The sequence below is a fragment of the Esox lucius genome, chromosome 11 (genome assembly GCF_011004845.1).
Source record: "Esox lucius isolate fEsoLuc1 chromosome 11, fEsoLuc1.pri, whole genome shotgun sequence".
NCBI classification, from domain to species: Eukaryota; Metazoa; Chordata; class Actinopteri; order Esociformes; family Esocidae; genus Esox; species Esox lucius.
In genome coordinates, this window is record NC_047579.1 from 18,941,297 (window position 1) to 18,964,020 (window position 22,724).

Genomic DNA, 22,724 nt, shown 5'->3' on the forward strand with positions numbered 1-22,724 from the left:
TCTTTGTATTATTTTCAAGTTGTGAAAAAACTATATTTTTGATTATATGATGTGTTCTTTGTGCTAAGAGTGGTGAAATATAATTGTGTGAATAGTACCAAAGCATCGGGAAAAAAACTGTAGTTATACACTCACCTAAAGGATTATTAGGAACACCTGTTCAATTTCTCATTAATGCAATTATCTAATCAACCAATCACATGGCAGTTGCTTCAAAGCATTTAGGGGTGTGGTCCTGGTCAAGACAATCTCCTGAACTCCAAACTGAACGTCAGAATGGGAAAGAAAGGTGATTTAAGCAATTTTGAGCGTGGCATGGTTGTTGGTGCCAGACGGGCCGGTCTGAGTATTTCACAATCTGCTCAGTTACTGGGATTTTCACGCACAACCATTTCTAGGGTTTACAAAGAATGGTGTGAAAATGGAAAAACATCCAGTATGCGGCAGTCCTGTGGGCGAGAAGGCCAACATTTCTAAAGAATGCTTTCAGCACCTTGTTGAATCAATGCCACGTAGAATTAAGGCAGTTCTGAAGGCGAAAGGGGGTCAAACACAGAATTAGTATGGTGTTCCTAATAATCCTTTAGGTGAGTGTATATTTACCATTCGTGGTAACGTTTATGGATGTCAATCATATCCTGCAATCATATCCTGTTTATGAGAGCATTATATTGTACATCTTTTGTGGCTCACACCACCAACACCAAGGTTGTAGGTTTGAATCCCACAGAGGTCACATACAAATCTATGGCCTTAGGGTGGTGATTCTGTACTTTTCAATCTGAACATAGTAGGCAATACAATGTAAAGTACATACAGTATATTCAACAAATGGTTGAGCAATGATCAATTGTGAACAATGAGCATAGTGATAGTAAACGTTATTTTAACAATAGAGAAGAAACTATTATCCAATGTTATGCATGTACTTTATATGAACATATACATGTATTTCAATGTGAAACATGTCCTTCTAGGTTTTTATACTCAGTCAATGTCAGATGTACTTAGAGTTGTTAAAACATGTTTCTTTGATAATCTGTTTTGTTTTTTGTACTATAAGAAATATTACCACACAGTTTTGGTACACAGAATTGTACCAAAGCATCTGAAAAAAAAACTGTGAATGGGTGTTTAAATTGGGGGTTTATGTTGTCTGTTATAATTTAGATTTAAATCAACATGGGAATAAATAGCAGAGTATCAGAGTATATTTCCATTTACTTACAAAAGAACACAATTTACATGAAGCTATAAATAATAAGGGGCGGGGGGTGGGGGGGGGAGCAAGCAGATGTATCCTGGGGGAGAAACAGATCAACACATCACTGTTTGTAACTCAGTATCAGAACTAGAACACGTCCCTGGTGAATTACTCTGATGAATACAGATAGTAGATATGAAACCATCAGCAGGTCTTTGGGTGGGACTGAAACCAGTGGTCTACAGATAGCTGTGTCTATTGTAAAGTACATGTAGATCTTTTCCTAGTCTTTATTGGTGATTATATATCGCCCTCTGGTGGTCTTCCATGCAACTGCAAGCTCTGTTCTGCTCTCTCATGCATTATGTATAGAATCAGAATCTCCATAAGTCTCTTCCTACATGCTCACATACACAGCCTCAGAATTTGACTTTCCTCACTGGAGTATAATGTGAAATAGAAACAGGTAGGTTCAAATCCTGCATGCTGATTGGCAGGAACCCATTTAATTGCATTGGTGACCAGTTTATTCAACCCTGTTTACAAAAAAGTTAATACGCTGTGGAAAATGTGGAAAAAAACATAATGCACTAATGTGCAAATTATGTATTCCTATATTTAATTGAAAATAGTACAAAGACAACATGTCAAATGTTTAAAATCTGAGAAATGTTACTGTTTTTGGAAAAATACATTTTGTATTTAATACTAGCAACACGTTTCAAAAATGTAGGGACAGCGCCATGTTTACCACTGTGTTGCATCACCTTGGTTGTTTTTGGGAACTCAGGAGACCATCTGAAAGTGAAATGTTTTCCCATTCTTGCTTGATATAGGATTTCAGCTGCTCAACAGTTCGGGGGCTCCTTTGTCATATTTGTCATTTCATAATGCGCCAAATTTTTTCAGTGGGTGACAAGTCTGGACTGCAGGCAGGTCAGTTTAGCATCTAGACTCTTTTACTATGGAGCAATTCTGTTGTAATATGTGCAGAATATGATTTGGCATTGTCTTGCTGAAATAAGCAAGGCCTTCCCTGAAGAAGATGTCGTCTGGATGGCAGCATAACAATGCGCTAAAATAAAATTCTGCCTTCACAGATGTGCAAGTCACCCATGCATTCCCATCCCCACCATCACGGATGCTGGCTTTTGAACAGTGTTGAAAACAAGTCGTATGTTCCCTTTCCTCTTTAGACCAGAGGACGTGGCGTCCATGATTCCCAAAAATGATTACACATTTTAGTTCGTCAAACCACAGGACAGTTTTCCACTTTGCCACAGTCCATCTTAAATGTGCTTGGGCCCAGAGAAGGGGGCAGCGTTTCTGGATCTTGTTTATATATGGTTTCTTTGCGTGGTAGAGTTTTAGCTTGCATTTGCGGATGCAGCGACATAATGTGTTCACAATGTTTTTCGGAAATGTTCCTGAGCCTATGCAGTGCTGTCCACTACAGAATCATGTGTTTATAATGTGGCGCTGCCTGAGGGCCCGAAGATCACGGACATCCAATATTGGTTTTCGGCCTTGTCCCTTACCTACAGAAATTTCTCTGAATCGTTCAATGAAATGATGTACAATTGATGATGAGATCCCCAAACTTATGTTGATAAACGTTATTCTTAAATTGTCGCAGTATTTGCCTGCACAGTTTTTTACAGAGTGGTGAACCCTTCCCCATCTTTACTTCTGAAAAACACATCCTCTCTGGGAGGCTCTTTTTACATCCAATCATGTTACTGACCTGTTGCCAATTGACCTAATTAGTTCTGAGATGTTCCACCAGATCTTTGCATGAAGCACTCGCTTCTGGTCATGCCTCACCATTCCAAGATGAGCATGTTCCTGTAGTGTTGTTATCCACAAACCTGAGACAGGTAGCAATGTCTTTATTGAGCCCAATGATTTCCTCCATGGTATTCTACCATAGGGGTGCCATTGAACAAGAGAAATCCTTCCTGACACTTCCAAGTCCTTCATTTCCCTGTCATTTTCCCATGGTTCATGTTAACTTGTTGATGCAATGGCCCATGTGACTCAGTCTCTCTCCCCCTGCTTTTGTTCCCATTACTTGTTTTCAACATGTCCTCACAGGCCTGGTTACACTCCGTACCATAATATTCTGTCAGGTGGGATGTGTGTGCATGCATGTGACAGATTTCAAACAAGGGTCAAGCCCAGATCTGACTTTGAATAGACTCGGCTTGGTTATAAAACATAATCGACTGACAGGACGATTATCTTGGTTTACATACGGTAGTAGACTGACGGTCTGGACCTGCTCCTCACACAGATTATAAACATGTCTGGGTATTCTTTTTAGTAAAAACGTTACGCTAAAACATAATACGCTGCCGGTTGATGAGCTCAAATGTCGGCACCCCATCTCAGTGGAGGATTTGGTTCATAAAAAGTGTAATATCCATGTGAAAGTCTGATCTTCCATCCATAGATTAGAAGGTCTGCTAGAACAATTCATCACACTTGGTCTTCGTTGGCAAATGACAGTCGAACTGATGTTAGATGGTTCTTCTTCCTGAAAGAGGCCTACCCAATCTACACCGTATTTTCTTTAATCAAAACATGATTTAATTACATTCAAGATGTGGGTTCTTTTTCTATGGTCCAATATCTGACAGAAATCCAGTTGGATTTCAGTTTCTCATCCTGATGTGTTGGCTACAGTTAAACCACATTACCACAGAACCCAGTGTAGTGTTCTGTGAGTGTTGCTCTTATTGATATTCAGAAAAAACAAATGACTTATTTATTATTTTAAAGTCAAATCAACTGATTACACAGATTAGTTAGAATGTGCTTAGCTATGTTTGTCACAGCTATGTTTGCTGCATATATATAAGACAGAATAATAAGACAATGAGTAATACAAAGTTGTTTTTATAAAAGGCTATTGACTTGGTTCTGGTCTTCTGCCATCCTGATATGTATTCCTTAGGTGACAGTGGCTATGTAAACAAAACCAATGCATGAATAGTTGTGTTACCATGTCCATAAACTACTTACAAGGTAATATAACAAACATTTAATATCGGGGAACCCTTCAGAAGTCAAATCTTTATCAGAGCATCCATACACACCTATGGAGTGAGTTTGTGTCCTTATAATCGAGGATGGTGATATTATTGCATTTACGTTCATCAATCAGGGATATCTGTGGATCAGTGATACAGAGTCTGTGTGTATCTTGTTGGTGATGGTCACAGTGTTCCACTCTCCAACTCTGAATCCACCTTCTGCTTCTGTTTCTCCATCATGGTCTCCAGCTCAGTGGCTTTATGCACATCCTGTAACAGATGAATAGAAGAAGGTTTTTAGGATGGGCAATGGACATTTCAGCTTGCACTGTCCGTAGCAAAGTAGAATAATGTTGATTTAATACTGTGATGGCCCATACTCATTCTTTTGACAAATAAAAAAATGTGAACCACTTTTGACATTGGCCAAATTACAAAAATGGTCATTCATTCAGTGAAGTCATTTTAACATAGTAACATGGTGTGTGGGATCATTTGCCGGCTGACCACTTCATTTCTGGAACGGGGTCACCAGTAAAAAGTGTCTTGCCAGTACCTCCAGTAGAGCCTTCTGTACCATCATCTGGCTATAGACTCTGGCGCCCTCTTCTGGTGAAAACATACGCAGGTCCGCTTTGTTCAATGCAAAGAGCTCAGCACCAGAGAGTCTGCCCAGCAGAGTGACTGTCCTGAGGTGGAGAGAGAGGGGATGTAAACAGACTTTTATATCAAATTCATATAAAATGTATGTGACAGTGTGATGACCGTTCACACTCTAACATCAGCCGATTAACATGTCTGACGTAGCGCAAGGTGATAGAGTGCATGTTGATTGGCTGATGCTTAAACCTTAAAAGGAAGTGACACTTCAAGTACGGCCTGTATTTATTGGTCCATTTTATGAATTTTTTATATAAAAAAATAAATAATAATATCTACATCCACTGCCTGAAAGGCCTTGTTGAACACCCAGAAATAAGAATAGAAACACTGACAGCATTCAGCCTGAACATTATAACGTGTTCACAAGCATGATGCCTTCATTTTTAGTTGGCAGTTGACACAGTAGTCGTGATTCAAAACATCTCAACTGGTAATTCCACACCTCCCACTTGGTTGTGAAGTCGGCATAAGGGCCACTGCTGTAGTTCACAACTAGCATCACTTACGACTCAGTGAAGCCCTTCCCCCTCAGCCAGTCCTCCACCTCAGCAGGAGGTGAGTGGAAGTCCAGCGGGGCCAAGGTGTCTGTGGTACGGGGGATGACCAGGGGACGGACGGATGCCGGTCGTCCATTGGCTAGCCGCTGGAGAAGCTCATTGTTCGCCATAAAGCCTGGGAACAGGATTATCACACACACATAGATAATGTCAGAGGGGAAAGTGTCGGGTTAATGTTGGTGGAGACAAAGGCTAGTTACTGTGAGTGGAGACAGTGTAGTTAAATGTCTAACTAGTGTCATGGAAGAAAATGTTTGGTAGTGTCAGCGAAGACAATGGCCCTCATTTATCATTCTTGCGTAGAAACGGGCGTATATGTTGGCTTACGATTTTGCTTACACTACTCTCACCGCCTGATTTATGAAGCTGTGCGTACCTTTAAAATCCAGGTGTACGCAACACCTTCCCTTGATAAATGCCGCGGCTGAAAACGATCGTCATTAGAATAACACGCCCCTATATATTCAAGTCTCCGCATCCCCCACGCCCTCATTTTATGCCATGGACACACGGAAGACGGCAAAAAAGAGAAACTTCTCTGACGTGGAGATTGAGACGATCACCAGGGAGGTAGAAAGCAGTTTAAAAAAGCGGAATAAAAGATGATGATGTGATGTGGAGTGCCATTCATTCACATTAATAATTCCATTACAATTTGTAATATTCGTCTTATTATTTTATTATATTTATTATAAATTACGTTTATTGTTATTTAGAAGAAGAATGTCGTTCCATCCATCCATCATCTTCTGCTTATCTGGGTCCGGGTCGCGGGGGCAGCAGTCTAAGCAGGGATGCCCAGACTTCCCTCTCCCCAGACACTTCCTCTAGCTCTTCCGGGGGGACACCGAGGCGTTCCCAGGCCAGCCGGGAGACATAGTCCCTCCAGCGTGTCCCAGGTCTTCCCCGGGGTCTCCTCCCGGTGGGACGGGACCGGAACACCTTCCCAGGAAGGCGTTCTGGAGGCATCCGAAACAGATGCCCAAGCCACCTCAGCTGACCCCTCTCGATGTGTAGGAGCAGCGGCTCTACTCTGAGCTCCTCCCGGGTGACCGAGCTTCTCACCCTATCTCTAAGGGATCGCCCAGCCATCCTGCGGAGAAAGCTCATTTCGGCCGCCTGTATCCGGGATCTTGTCCTTTCGGTCATGACCCAAAGCTCATGACCATAGGTGAGAGTAGGAACGTAGATTGACTGGTAAAAAAAGCTCTTTCTTCACCACGACAGACCAATACATCGACTGCATTACTGCAGAAGCTGCACCGATCCGTCTGTCAATGTCGTTATTATTATTATTTCTAATATTATTATTATTATTTAAAAGAAGAAGAATGTCATTTTTATTATTTTGTCAGTCTGAATTATATTTTGGTCATTAAAAGCCTTTTATTACTGAACCCAGTCCGTGCGCAACTGCCGGGCCTAACACTCAAACGTAATGTAAAGCGCACAGGCTCGTATCTGAAGGAATACATATAAATCAAATGCTTTGGTAAAGTCACACAAATTAAACATTGAAGTCCATGTTGCACAAAAATAAACACTGAAGTTTGTAATTATGTTGTTGTTTTTTTTTACAGTGGGTCATAATATATCATATCTTTTAGTTTGTCAGTGCGTTAGGATTTTTTTTTCTGCACATTTCCGCACTAACACAAAACGTGCGTACACCACCTCCTGAGCTGGCGTAGGATTTGAGAGTGCCGTACGCCAACGTCCATATTGATAAATCTCAAAGTCACCGTGGTTTTGGGTGTACGCCAGGTGTACGCTGGAAATTTGGTGTACGCACTTTTGATAAATGAGGGCCAATGTTTAGTAATATCAGAGGAGACAGTGTCTCATTAATGTCAATGGAGATAGTGTGTGGTTAATGTCAGTGTTTGGCAGCGTGTAGTTAAATTAAATGGAAACAGCATCTGCTGAAAGATAACTTACCCCTTGCACATTATTAAAATTTTGCAGCATTTTAACATTTTATCCCAAGATATAGTACATTAGATTCATTATATATTGTTAAGTTTATTTCACAGTTTAGAGGTGGGTAGGTTATGCACATCTATATAAAAGGAAATGTATGTATTCCCTTTCTATACCCCATTCAATGGCAGCAAAAATATAATGACAGCAAAAGTGCTTAGATTTTCATTAGCGTCTTTACGGCCTGGTAAAAGCCAATTCTCTCAAATACACATGCACTCTATCACACACACACACACCACACACACATAAACACACACACACACACACACACAATACTGTGTACATCATAACAGACTCAGAGTGGGCAAGCCATATCACCCAATCTCATGTGACATACCAGGCTTGTCATGGGAAAGCTTGTTTTGAAATATTTAGGTCAGCATTCCGAGTGCTGGTTAGGATTACACAGCTTTGGGGTTAGACATCCCATTGATTTCAGACTGAGTGAATTTTATAAGGACTCCTAGCAACAAACAGATTTAATGACTGGGTCGCATGACTGGTAGCAACCAATATAAACCAAAATAAGTTCTACTAATCAATGATTCTTATTTGGTTGTTTGTTCCTCTAAAGCCTAAAAATCCATACCCGCAGTCTGGTTTTGTTTCTGTTTCACATTTTCAGTCATGTTTCAGTCATTTCACAATGTTATAATCTGTTTCATTCAGAGCCTGAACGGAACAACCAACAACATGAAGAACCATTGACTAGTAGAAAGGACTGCATGCTGTCCAGGTCCAGACTGACCTTGGTCTCGGACCTCCATGTTCATGCTTGGGTGACGGCGGGGCACGGCAGTGGGGTTGGGCCCTTCAGGACCGGAGAAGGAATAGGAGAACTGCTTCAGAGGAGCCAGGGGCTCCTTCTGTCAAACAGAGACAGGAATCCAGAGTAACTCATGTGTCTGTTAGAACCGGGTTTCATAAACACCGGATCACAGACCGGAACCCAAACTTGACATGACAAAGGTACTTTTCACACGGACAGAGCAGGCCAGTGGGCGGGATCGGAAATCCATTTATCAGGTTGGTAGAGAAATCTGGGTTGACTGGATGAACTGAGTGCTCACCTCGTCTTTACCATTCCAAACGTGTCCTTTCTCCCCAGGTTACTTGTGTCTGCTCACAAAGCGTTCTGCCTAAACTTTTTACATTCACTAACTAAGATTGTATGAGAAATTTGTTGAGTAAATAACCTATGAAAACATCGAAAGCCCTTCACCTCTTTAGGGGGCAAGCATCAGGGGTAGATGGGATCCAGTAAGGGTGGAATGAAATCGCAATAAGGATGTGAAATACTCTCATCACAAGAACAAGCGATGCAAGTCATTGTCCCTGTCATTTCAGCAGTAAGGTTTCTCCTCTTCTCTTTTAAATGTATCGTAAGTACAAGCATGCTGTTCTGTTAGGTCAAATACAGTAAAAAATTGGTCCAAACAACTGCTTGACACTTTTTTTCTTAAAGTCCAACAATTCATATACAAATACAAGTATTTTAATCGAAATCGAGTGGAATATTTAGTAAAACAATTGTAATTTCATTTTTTGCACCACAGTTTACAGCCTCATTCACTAGTGAAGTGACTCATTATCTAGCCAAATGGATCTATAAAAACTGTCTGAAATACAGGTGGATGAGTTGGTTTCTTACTAAGACCAGAAAATAGTGCCTTGACCTGCGGAAAAACAGTATTTAAGACTGTGTGTTCAATTTCAATGAGCAAGATCTCGACATTATTGTGTGTGTGTGTGTGTGAGAGAGAGAGTCTGTTACCTTGGACTGTACGAGTACCTTTGAGCTATCGCTCTCATCGCCGCCTCCTGCCAGAGGCTCCAGAATGTTGAAGGGCACAAACCCAATCTGGTCAAATCGATTTCGGCACTTCCACCAACGCTTTGATGACTCAATCACCTGAGAGAAAAAGATTGCACGCAGAAAAAGACTCAATAAAAGCACTAAATTGGGATACACTTGATATACAAACACACAGTGCATTTTCTGTCATTGGCGATGTATAGGTTATATTGAAGCATACAAGTAGGGTTAATGAGTTGAGATACCAGTCAACACTCTGTGCCATGATCAAATAGATGACCCCATACGATACAGGCTCCATTTGGAATAATATTCTTACGTTTCAGACATTATTTGAATGTTGTCATGTAATTGCCAAACCTTCTAGAATGTAAGGAAAGGTTCTAGAATCCTAACCTCAAGGGTTTCTCCCTGCAGCACCGAGAGTTCACTGCTGTTCCTGGCCACAAAGTCGTAGCTGCAGGTGAACATTCTCTCGCCCTCAGGAGGGAGCTCACTGCCATCTCTGTAGGGGAAGCAGACATAGTCCTGGGGTCAACCTAATGATGTGTCCTCGGTTACCCTCAACCAGATCGGACGACATGGTTCGTTGTCCCGCCCCTCTGACCTTCTCCTCCAATGGGTTGTGAGGAGGCGGGGACGTGTGTCAAGTCAGTAAACAACAAGCATAACAGCAGTTATTCAGGGCCTCAGGAGGGTACTGACCTGGGGTGTCCCTCATTAGTCTGGTCCAAAGGCTTCTAAGAGCGGAATAAGAAGCAACAATAATATTAGAATTAGATAGACTAGATCAAATCATTCCAACACGTCTACTAGCCGATGCTTCACTATTTCGTTAGCGTACCGCTGCTGTGTTTGGGAGAGCGTCCTGTTTGTGCTGCGACTCGACCGGGTCCCCCCAAAGTTGGCCTCCCAGGTCAAAGTGGTCAGGCTTCCACCCATCTAGAAAAACGGGTGTGTATGGAGGGACGGACTCATCTAGCTGTGAACTGAGGGAGGCAGTGTGACAATGTCAACACACACACACAACCACCATTAAACAGACACACTCAGACAGTATATCACACACACACACAACCACCATTAAACACAGACACACACAGAGACAGTACATCACACACACACACACACACACACACACACACAACCACCATTAAACACAGACACTCAGAGACAGTACATCACACACACATACACACACACACACACACACACACAACCACCATTAAACACAGACACACTCAGACTCAGGAGACCCCGGGGAAGACCTAGGACACGCTGGAGGGACTATGTCTCCCGGCTGGCCTGGGAACGCCTCGGTGTCCCCCCGGAAGAGCTAGAGGAAGTGTCTGGGGAGAGGGAAGTCTGGGCATCTCTGCTTAGACTGCTGCCCCCGCGACCCGGCCCCGGATGAAGCGGAAGAAGATGGATGGATGGATGGACACTCAGACAGTATATCACACACACACACACAACCACCATTAAACACAGACACACAGAGACAGTACATCACACACACAACCACCATTAAACACAGACACACTCAGACACACTCAGACAGTACATCACACACACATACACACACAACCACCATTAAACACAGACACACTCAGACACACTCAGACAGTATATCACACACACACACACACACACACACAACCACCATTAAACAGAGACACACAGAGACAGTACATCACACACACACACACACAACCACCATTAAACACAGACACACTCAGACAGTACATCACACACACATACACACACACACACACACAACCACCATTAAACACAGACACTCATAGACAGTACATCACACACACACACACACACACACAACCACCATTAAACACAGACACACTCAGACAGTACATCACACACACACACACAACCACCATTAAACACAGACACTCATAGACAGTACATCAAACACACCGGTGTAAGGTCCAGTAAGGTCCTAGTGACGTCCAAAGCTCCTTTTCTTTATCTGTCAAGTGCTTCTGCAGTAGAGACACGGCACCACTGGTAAGAGCCGGACTGATCACAATCCCCCCCATCTCTGGTCCACCGGTGGTCTTCACCATCTGAGATTAGAGAAGAGGGGAGGGAGGGAGAGACAGGGGAGGGAGGGAGAGACAGGGAAGGGAGGGAGGGAGGGAGAGACAGGGAAGGGAGGGAGAGACCGGGAAGGGAGGGAGGGAGAGACAGGGAAGGGAGGGAGGGAGGGAGAGACAGGGAAGGGAGGGAGGGAGGGAGAGACAGGGAAGGGAGGGAGGGAGAGACAGGGAAGGGAGGGAGGGAGGGAGAGACAGGGAAGGGAGACAGGGAAGGGAGGGAGGGAGAGACAGGGAAGGGAGGGAGGGAGAGACAGGGAAGGGAGGGAGGGAGAGACAGGGAAGGGAGGGAGGGAGGGAGGGAGGGAGGGAGGGAGGGAGGGAGAGACAGGGAAGGGAGGGAGGGAGGGAGGGAGGGAGAGACAGGGAAGGGAGGGAGGGAGAGACAGGGAAGGGAGGGAGAGACAGGGAAGGGAGGGAGGGAGAGACAGGGAAGGGAGGGAGGGAGGGAGGGAGAGACAGGGAAGGGAGGGAGGGAGGGAGGGAGGGAGAGACAGGGAAGGGAGGGAGGGAGGGAGGGAGAGACAGGGAAGGGAGGGAGGGAGGGAGGGAGAGACAGGGAAGGGAGGGAGGGAGAGACAGGGAAGGGAGGGAGGGAGAGACAGGGAAGGGAGGGAGGGAGAGACAGGGAAGGGAGGGAGGGAGAGACAGGGAAGGAAGGGAGGGAGAGACAGGGAAGGGAGGGAGGGAGAGACAGGGAAGGGAGGGAGGATAAAAAGAGAGGGGGAGAGATGTATAACAAAACTAATGATCAACAAACAATCACAGAGAAAGGATTACAAGACAGATAAAAGACAGACACCTGGCAGACACCAGAATGACCACAGACAGACACCTGGCAGACAACAGAATGACCACAGACAGACAACTGGCAGACAACAGAATGACCACAGACAGACAACTGGCAGACAACAGAATGACCACAGACAGACAACTGGCAGACAACAGAATGACCACAGACAGACAACTGGCAGACAACAGAATGACCACAGACAGACAACTGGCAGACAACAGAATGACCACAGACAGACAACTGGCAGACAACAGAATGACCACAGACAGACACCTGGCAGACAACTGAATGACCACAGACAGACACCAGAATGACCACAGACAGACACCTGGCAGACAACAGAATGACCACAGACAGACAACTGGCAGACAACAGAATGACCACAGATAGACAACTGGCAGACAACAGAATGACCACAGACAGACAACTGAATGACCACAGACAGACAACTGGCAGACAACTGAATGACCACAGACAGACAACTGGCAGAAAACAGTATCAGTGTCCTAGTTACTAGTTGGTTGGGTGGCCTGTGGCTGTGCTGATTAGGGGGGTGAACAACTAGACGGCTGGTCCCAGATCTGTTGGTTATGTATTTTCAAGGACCACTGTAAATCAGCTATAGATCACATACAGATCTGGGATCAGGTAGTAGGTAGTACCTACCAGGTCCAGAGGAATGAAGATGTGATGTAGGAGCTCCTCAGAGGATGGATCTGTTATTGATGATTTCAGCCGATCCTGAAAGCACAAGAATCACTCAATCAATGATTCCTAAAATTGTGACAAATGTCAAACATGCTGTTTCTAACAGTCAAGCATCCTGTACTGATTGGGCATGAACATGCAGCTTAACAACACACTTGCCTGCCCTCATTGGCAATGTTCTTACTGTTTGAGCTATACAAATGATGTGAACATGTACCCCTTTGGTATCATTTCAAGCTAGCTGTGAAGTGAGTTTATAATATGTTCTTAACTCTGTTACAAAAGCACAAGAATTATTCAATCAATGAATGAGTGCTGAAAGTAAAGAATCACTCGGTCAATGAGTCCTGAAAGCACAAGAATCAATCAATGATTCCTGAAAGCACAATTATCAATCAATGACTTCTGAAAGCACGAGAATAACCGTCATTTAACCAATTAACCAATAAATGTATCCTTTAAGCAAAGTTTGAGAAGCAATACTAAAGTTGAGGAGGTAAAGTTCTTAAAATAAATGGAAACTGGATATTTAATGGCATGATTGTAATGACAGATGGAGGAACTGATTAGGGCAGAAAGAGAGAGATGGTCAGAAAGGATATAAGATTGCACCTTAACCAATGAGACATTTTTTAGCTCTTATCAGTACCTACGTGAGGTCACTACACACGTACGAATAACTAACCAATAAGGCATGAGGGGGTGTGGTATATGGCCATAATACCACGGACCTGGCTAAAAGTTGTTCATAGGCACGACACATACATGGTGTGCCTGGATACCACCTAGCCATGATATATTAACGATATACAACAAACACTTGAGATTCCTTTTTGCCATTATGAACCGTTTACCAATAAAAGACATAACCGCCACGCTGTTAAGCTTTTATCTATAGACACTTACAGTCATCCATGCATCCAGTGGTGCGAGAAAACACATTTCTTAACACCATCCAGGTGCATTAATGTCAGCTCGCAAAACAAGTAGACCTTGTCATCTTACGTTTATGGAATTCAATCAAAAGACCAGGGACCTGGGTTTTAACCCCCATAAGCCCAGGCCTAACGACTCCACTGCACTGAAACAGACGCCTCTAAACTGACTCACCAGCAGACTAAAGGAGTATTTGATCTTCTGAAAGATGTCAACAAACTCCTCATCAGCTGGACAGCTGGCTTTCAGGGCCAGCAAATCATCTGCAAAACAGAAGACACGGATCAATTGATCTGATGGAGATTCATCTCTCACGGACCGACCATAAAACAAAGAGTCAATGATAGATTTCAGTTGTGCATTAGCCAGGATTGGACATCCGTTCGTCCTGCGACGGCCTAAGGGACCCTAGGGCAGGAGGACATTATGTCCCGGCACGATGGCACCGCCTGTGGTAGCATGAGGGAATGTCGGTTCAGACACCAGTGGCCACTGTGAAGGGCTGACAGTAACAAAGGGCCTGTACACAGTTCTGGAAAACATTAAGAGACCACTGCACCTTTTTTGTTCCATTCCAAAAAGTTGAAAAGGAACGTTTTGAGTGAGGAACAGAAGCATTCAATTTCCAGTGGTCTTTTAATTTGAACCCTTCTGTTCCTCACTCAAAACCTTCCTATTCGACTTTTTCGGAAAGGAAAGAGAAAGGTGCAGTGGTCTCTTAATTCCTTCTGGAGCTGTATGAGTGCCGTTGGGCATCACTGGTCAATGTGCAGTTGCTACATCCGTGGTAGAGGGAAGTAGGGGTGCTGTTGGAGCCCCTGACGAAATTCAGATTTTATGTTTGTATTGTCCGCTATTCACACCACCAATCTGATTCCCTAGAGTCACGCAGTATATTGATGTTGCACTTTCTGCTGATAACTCCCACATCCAATTTAGATGACACTCTCCTATACACAATTCGTCCCTCACTGAATACAAAGCCCTGACCTTACAACACGGCTTTAGTAGCATCCCACATTTCTTATTTCATTTCAATCTACACATTAAAGGGGGAAGAATGTCTAAATGTTTGGTTCCTATCTTCCATCGGCTTCACTAAGCACAAGATAATCGCTCCCCAAACAAGCAAAGGCACGAGTGAAATGTCCGTGTTACAAAAACTTTACCCAGTTCAATAAATGTATTTACAGGTGAGAGAACAAGCACTGAATAATGTAGGGAATCACTATGGCATCTAAATCGCTGGTTTATCATTTAGAAAATATTTACAATATAAAAAATTGTTACACCTGCTTTTATAAGCTTGTTGATGAAAATCTCATTTGAATATACTGCTGCAGTAATTCAGCTAATGCCCACAGGTAGTGAGTAAATAGTGGATATCACCATTAAATCCCCCCAAAAAACTGATGAATGAAATATTGTATGTAGTATAGTTGTACCCATACCACATAATGATGGTAAACATTGGTGGTAATGATGTAAATAATGGTAATGATGTCAAATTATGTCAAAAAACAAGCCTATTTAGACTACAACAATTGTTGTGACAACAATTTAGTCTAAATAACATTTACATGATCATTTTATTTTAAATATGTAAATACAGTTTTCTATAAACACTTGCAATAAGAAACTCTCATTTTGGCCAGACTCCTAACCTGGAAAATGTATACACTCACTGACTATGTCTACCTGGTAACTAACATGCCACTCTTTATCAAACAAAAATGGATAGTTTTTATTTGATTCTGTTTATATATGGAGCCAGATGGACTTGAGAACCTGGCTACTTACGTATATCACCGCTAATTCCATCAATACACAATGAGGGCATCGTCTTCAGACCTCCCACAGGGAGTATCTGTCTCGAAAGTGTAATTATGGCAAATTATGGTAAACAATTATATTATTTGGTAATGAGATAAAGGATATTAATGTTGGTAAATTAGGGTAAACAATCATGGCAATGATTTAAATGATAGTAAAGATAATAATGTTCAACCATGAAGGCAATGATGTAAATGATGGTAATGATGTTGAACAATGATGGCAATAATGTAAATGATAGTAATGATGGTAATTATGAAGAGAAATTATGGTAACGACGTAAATGATATTAACGACGGTAATGACATTGAACCATGGTGTATTGTGAATTGCATAGCCTCTATCTTACCGTCCTGCTCCTTCTTCTTCTTGCTCTTCCTACTCTTCTTCCTGGTTCCGTTCTGGTTGAGGATGCTCTGAGCCTCTGCAGTTTGCTGTAGGCGTCCCATGAATCGCTCTATGTCGTCAAAGCAGTGGTTCAGGATCTCCTAAAGGCGCAGTGCAGTTACATCAATGTAGTGGTTATTATGTAGGAGTGTTATTCAAGTGGCACACACACAACTACACGCAAATGTACACACAAACGTCCACACTGAATGCATGCATACACAAACCCACACACTGATACTGTACTTACCACTTCTCTCTCTGCATTCACTGAAGATGTGGGTTTTGGCACACTACTGCTACCATTCACTGATGGGAGATGAAATGTAACATAGACATTAACTATAGACAGAGACTATTGCTTTACCACTGCTATTACATTTACCACTTCAACAGTATAATTTTCTACAAGAGCTTTGTTTGCGTTAAATTTTTGGTTCATGCAGGTTATCAGAAATATACAGAAAATCCCCCAAAATGTAAAAAAATGTATCAATTGAACAATAGTTAATAATGTACTTCGGAGGACATTTTAAGGACCAAAATGTATTCCCATAAAAAATTATATTTTTCCTAACCCTTAAGTCTAAAACTAGCTATAATTCTTAATAAAACCCAAACCTTAATCCTTAACACGTAACATAAACCCTTTCAATATCCACCATAAATCTCATTACACCCTAACCTTAAGCCCAAGCCCTGCAAAATGTTCTCACTTTGCTATGGGTTACTGCACTTGCAAGGACTGTCTCTTACATTTATAGTAATAGTACACACTTTCTCACAGTCACATACACGCTCACACTTAAATAGAGTGGGGAGAACAAGTTTTTGATACACTGCCAATTTTGCAGGTTTTCCCAATTACAAAGCATGTAGAAGTCTGTAATTTTTATAATAGGTACTCTTCAGATTCCAGAAAAATCCAGAAAATCACATTGTATGATTTTTAAGTAATTAATTTGCATTCTATTGCATGACATAAGTATTTGATACATCAGAAAAGCAGAACTTAATATTTGGTACAGAAACCTTTGTTTGCAATTACAGAGATCATACGTTTCCTGTAGTTCTTGACCAGGTTTGCACACACTGCAGCAGGGATTTTGGCCCACTCCTCTATACAGACCTTCTCCAGATCCTTCAGGTTTCGGGGCTGTCGCTGGGCAATACAGACTTTCAGCTCCCTCCAAAGATTTTCTATTGGGTTCAGGTCTGGAGACTGGCTAGGCCACTCCGGGACCTTGAGATGCTTCTTACGGAGCCACTCCTTAGTTACCCTGGCTGTGTGTTTCAGGTCGTTGTCATGCTGGATGACCCAGCCATGACCCATCTTCAATGCTCTTACTGTGGGAAGGAGGTTATTGGCCAAGATCTCGCGATACATGGCCCCATCCATCCTCCCCTCAATATGGTGCAGACGTCCTGTCCCCTTTGCAGAAAAGCATCCCCAAAGAATGATGTTTCCACCTCCATGCTTCACGGGTGGGATGGTGTTCTTGGGGTTGTACTCATCCTTCTTCTTCCTCCAAACACGGCGAGTGGAGTTTAGACCAAAAAGCTTTATTTTTGTCTCATCAGACCACATGACCTTCTCCCATTCCTCCTCTGGATCATCCAGATGGTCATTGGCAAACTTCAGACGGACCTGGACATGCGCTGGCTTGAGCAGGGGGTCCTTGCGTGCGCTGCAGGATTTTAATCCATGACGGCGTAGTGTGTTACTAATGGTTTTCTTTGAGACTGTGGTTTCAGCTCTCTTCAGGTCATTGACCAGGTCCTGCCGTGTAGTTCTGGGCTGATCCCTCACCTTCCTCATGATCATTGATGCCCCACGATGCCCCAAGCTGCTTGCTATTGTCCTGTAGCCCATCCCAGCCTTGTGCAGGTCTACAATTTTATCCCTGATGTCCTTACACAGCTCTCTGGTCTTGGCCATCATGAAGAGGTTGGAGTCTGTTTGATTGAGTGTGTGGACAGGTGTCTTTTATACAGGTAACGAGTTCAAACAGGTGCAATTAATACATAATTAATAAGCAATGAGTGGAGAACAGGAGGGCTTCTTAAAGAAAAACTAACAGGTCTGTGAGAGCCAGAATTCTTACTGGTTGGTAGGTGATCAAATACTTATGTCATGCAATAAAATGCAAATAAAATGTAAAAAAATCGTACAATGGGATTTTCCTGGATTTTTGTTTTAGATTCCGTCTCTCACAGTTGAAGTGTACCTATGATAAAAATGACAGACCTCTACATGCTTTGTAAGTGGGAAAACCTGCAAAATTGGCAGTGTATGTGTGCACACATATAGACTCTCAGATACACACACACACACACACACACACACAGATGCACACAAACATACAAACACAAAGGGGGCATGGTTCACCTTTGACATTTTCAGGGAGGTCATGAGAATGACGGTGCCTATTATGGGGCATGACTCGAATACCTGATGCATTCCTAGGGCGCACTGGGGGAGGTGTCCCAGACATCTGTATGGAAGAGATCAGGTCAGACAGAGGCAGAAAGACAGAGGCAGGAGATAGAGAGACCGAGAGGGAATAAGGGGAACAGAGACGAAAGGGGCGCCAAAGTGAGAAGTTAATCACTAAGGACTTCCAGGAGCCTCTATTATGTCCATCCATATTCTTCAGATCTGTAAATGGCCCACTGGCTAGATTACACTCTTAGCAATCTGTAGCTGTAGTACACCGTAGCAATCGTACTCCTTCAGACCACTTGTAGCTTATTTTACCTCTGATCACTAACTCACCGCGTGCTGCGACCGCCCATGGCTAGAGTCACACTCTTATCATTTCATCTTATTGAATTGCTATTCGCTTGACGCCAGCTCTCAGCCAATTAGAAAGTAGAAGAAATCGCTAGTAAAAGTAAACGAGAGTGTGGAGAAGAGGGTATTTCTTAGGCATGTGCAAAAGGGAAAAAAGACTGTCAAGCTTTTGGTTTCTGGATGTTCATGCTCTTTACTGACAATATGCATCTGTCTTCTTTCATTAAAAAACATTTGAAAAAAGAAACATAACTATAAAAGAGGGTTAACCATGCTATGGTCTATTGATAGTTGTAGTTAGCATTTTAGTGGGCCATTGTGATTAATTGAAATAACTTTTCATTAGACAATTTGTATCTTTGAGGTATTTGATTTTGTGTCTCATACTCTATGTAATGTCTTGATTGTTTTGGTGCATTCTGCACATTCAATGTGTCATTCTGGTCAACAATGTGTTTCTTTTGGACCAGCGAGTTATTAACTGTTTTGAAATGTGAATTCCGCATGGACAAAAGTGCTCAAGCATTCTAGGAAAACTGTAAGATGCGCTATTAAGGTTAAACTTTATTTTAAGAGTTCAAATTAGCATTTGTATATGTTCTATAGATAGTACTACTATCAACAAACTTTCAACAAACTGTGGATAGTAGCTGCTTGCTAAGGTTTAGGGTACAGGTTAACATTAGTAGATGGTTAAAATGTTACTGATAGTATAATAGAGAGCAGATCTCTAGCCACTAGTTTAGGGGTTGAATCCACTGTATCACATTTGGTCAAAAGCACCTCAATACAAAAGTATACAGTAAGATGTTTTAAACAAACACACACACACCCTGAGGGTCGGGAGGGATAGGTCAGCTACAGTGCAACTGTGTTGTACTGTACAAAACGGAAGCCAAATGTATGCATCACTGTGACACGTTCCTTTGGATGACAGAATGTGGCTCAGCATTCCGAGGTGTGAGTATGTGTCACTAACAGGTTGAGCGCATCAACACCTGAGACCAAACCCATAGCGTTTTACTAATTGTTAAGCTTGAATTCTGTATATTTTTATGTAATCTGCGTAATTTACAGCTGTCCGGTTGTCATTTTAATGAAGATTTTGCATAGCCATAAGGTGTCTTTATCTTTAGGTATTTCAATGCAAACTCCTGAGTAAACTAGAAGGCGCTGTTATGATACACTGATTGAACAAATAATGCAGTTTCTTTAATGTGCTGCGCATAGTCTGTGCTCATCTCTTTCTCTGTCTGGCAAATTAACACTTACACAAACACATTCCCACTGCCTACATTGTCTGATTAAAATAAAGAGTAGACACAAACAGCACTGCAACAACGAAACACAACCAGAAATCCTGTCAGACATACAAAGCTGCTAATTATGGTGTTGAAATGAAGAAAGAGGATTCAACTGCAACATAGATACTTGAAGCGTACAAAATCACTCTTATACATTTCTATGTTTTTACTCACACACACACACACACATATAGAGAAATTCACAAGGTAGAATGAATAAAGACTATACCTTTCAGGTTGTCAGTGTGTTTTCAGTGTTCTGTTCACAGTCTACATAGCCTTGTTTCACTGCCAGATCCTCCGCTCCTCACAACACTTCGTCCCACCTTCTGGAGATATTCAAGAACAAGAAAAACAAGTTGAGCCTTTCTCATTTGGTTTCTGTCATTCTTTCGCTCCCTTTTTTAATTCAAGTCAGTAGGTGCTTCACTGGCATGAATGGGCAGTTTCCATCATTACCAAAGCAAACAACAGCAATAATAATAATATAATAGAGTAGGTCGATACAAAAATCCCTTTCTCTCTCTCTGCCATTTTGATTTAAAGGGCTTCATTGGGAGGAGAAACATTGGTTTACATGGCAAGCGAAAAATATGGTGGCATCTCTCAACAGCAAAGACATGATTAATTAAAGAGTGAAGGTTCAATTACAGAGTGAAGGATCTATTACAGAGTAAAGGATCTATTTGAGCTGGTAAAGAGCAAAGGTTTTTATAAGTTTTCGGCAAGATACTGTGGTCAAGTATTTTGCTTATTATAGAGTGAGACATTCAAATTTACTTTCATTTTTATTGATTCTCTCTGCTCTGTTTCTCCCTCTTTCTCTCTCTTTCCCTCTGTCACCAAAAGTATTCATATATTTGCTTGATATAGGATTTCAGCTGCTCAACAGTTTTTCAATGGCTGAAAGGTCTGGACTGCAGGCAGGCCAGTTTAGCATCCAGACACTTTTACTACGAAGCCATGTTGTAATTCATGCAGAATGTGGTTTGGCATTGTCTTGCTGAAATAAGCAAGGCCTTCCCTGAAAAAGACATTCTGGATGGCAGCATATGTTGCTCCAAAAGCTGTATATCTTGTTGAGTGTTAATGGTGCCTTCAAATATGTGCAAGTCAGCCATGCTATATGCATAAATTTACACCCCTACCATCACGGATGCTGGGTTTTGAACTGTGCGCAAATAAACAAGCCGGGTGGTCCCATTCCTCTTTAGCCCGGAGGACGCGGCATCCATGACTCACAAAAATAATTTCAAATTTGAATTTGTCAGACCACAGGAGAGTTTTCCACTTTGCCTCAGTCCATCTTAAATAAGGGTTAGGGTTAAGAATTACATTTCTCATCTCCAAGCACAAATAAGCACAGTTACAAAATTGTATTGCAAGGTAAATACAATGAGAGAAAAACTACAACATTAGATAATAAGATAACGTTTATTTTGTTGTCTCTTAACTTACAGATTAATGTATCCGCAAATCACAACGCAACCGAAAAAAATATATAGACTGTGTAGCCATATCCGCGGCTTTCAAGCTAAATCGGTCTACATTTCGAACAATCTCGCGGGTGAAAATGTATTGGTCGCAGGTGGCTGGTTTTTGGGCTAGCCTACTTCTGAACCTCACCGCGGCCGCAACATTTCTGTCTTTATGCTATATCGTGTATTTGCATGCTGTTATCACAGTCAGACGTCGGCTACGGTAGGATCCGCAGCTCCACATGCGTATATGCCGCATCTTAAGTTTTGTTCCGGGGGTGTTCACTTGTAAAATAGTAAATATTGTGCACCAACAAAGGTTGGGCTGGTTGTCAGGCATTTTGGCCTGGTTTTGAGCAATCGTTCTGGAAATGTTATACATACACACACACAGACGGTAGCAATGGGTCATCATTTGCAAACAACTACGCACGTTTTTATGTCACTTCTTCGAACTTCTGCAGAGTTGTCCACCGTTTAAGTTTATATTATTATTATTATTGATCAATAACTTATTCAAAGGCTTATAGTGGCGTTACCGTAGTTAGCCTATGGACGCTACAACCTACATCCGAGAAGAGGTGGTTGAACGCGCGGCGTATTCACGATGCCATGGACAAAAATATGCCATCCCGGCGGATCTGAAAAGGCGGCATTGGGGATGCAGGGCTGGGGTGAAGCTGAAAGCCATGTGGCATACATACAAGCCCTCTATTCCCTCTGTTGTAATGGGGAATGTAAGTTCTCTCGCCCCGAAAATAGAGGAACTGCTGGTGCTGGCAAGGAACCAGTGGGAGTATCGAGAATGCAGTGTTATGTGTTTTTCGGAAACATGGCTCAGGGGATCGCAATACGGAAGCTGAGATTACTATCAATGGTTTCCGAAAAGTGTGCGCAGACAGAGACACGAAAGCGAGCGGAAAGGAGGGTAACTTGTGCTTGTGAACAAACGATGGTGTCACACTGGTCAAGTTACGGTTAAGTAGAACATCTGCGGTCCGGACATTACATTTTTGACAGTTGGGCTTCGTTCATATTTCCTACCAAGGCCTAGCCATTAATGATAGTTGTTTACGACCCTCCAATGTGAAATGCTTCTGCAGCATGTGATGCCATCAA

At 42.4% G+C, this 22,724-nt stretch overlaps 1 protein-coding gene across 4 annotated transcripts; it reads right to left on the bottom strand.

Moving 5' to 3' along the window:
- Positions 1-3,897: 3,897 nt before the first annotated feature.
- eps8l1a (eps8 like 1a) lies at positions 3,898-22,467 on the bottom strand. Of its 4 annotated transcripts, none has more exons than XM_029123074.2 (16): positions 22,039-22,467; positions 20,357-20,456; positions 18,419-18,524; positions 16,280-16,338; positions 15,992-16,130; positions 13,984-14,072; positions 12,832-12,906; positions 11,194-11,342; positions 10,103-10,247; positions 9,964-9,998; positions 9,655-9,763; positions 9,235-9,354; positions 8,191-8,308; positions 5,409-5,574; positions 4,796-4,928; positions 3,898-4,509 (listed from the first exon to the last, which is right to left on the bottom strand). In XM_029123074.2, exons 3-16 carry the CDS (start codon positions 18,522-18,524, stop codon positions 4,423-4,425), a joined length of 1,530 nt encoding a protein of 509 aa, XP_028978907.2. In that variant the 5' UTR covers positions 20,357-20,456; positions 22,039-22,467; the 3' UTR covers positions 3,898-4,422. The 4 variants fall into 4 exon arrangements, with proteins under 4 accessions (XP_028978907.2, XP_028978906.2, XP_028978905.2 ...); XM_029123073.2 differs by having other exon boundaries at positions 3,902-4,509; positions 9,217-9,354; positions 22,175-22,465; XM_029123072.2 differs by having other exon boundaries at positions 3,902-4,509; positions 9,217-9,354; positions 22,145-22,465.
- Between the last annotated feature and the right edge of the window lie 257 nt (positions 22,468-22,724).

Bases quoted from the DNA above. Each gene is read 5' to 3' on its own strand.
- eps8l1a (XM_029123073.2), bottom strand. From the start codon at position 18,524: ATGTCTGGGACACCTCCCCCAGTGCGCCCTAGGAATGCATCAGGTATT. The intron at 9,764-9,963 runs GTCAGTACCCTC...CTTCCCCTACAG, and splicing joins ACTAATGAGGGACACCCCAG to AGATGGCAGTGAGCTCCCTC. The intron at 4,510-4,795 runs GTACTGGCAAGA...CATCTGTTACAG, and splicing joins TACAGAAGGCTCTACTGGAG to GATGTGCATAAAGCCACTGA.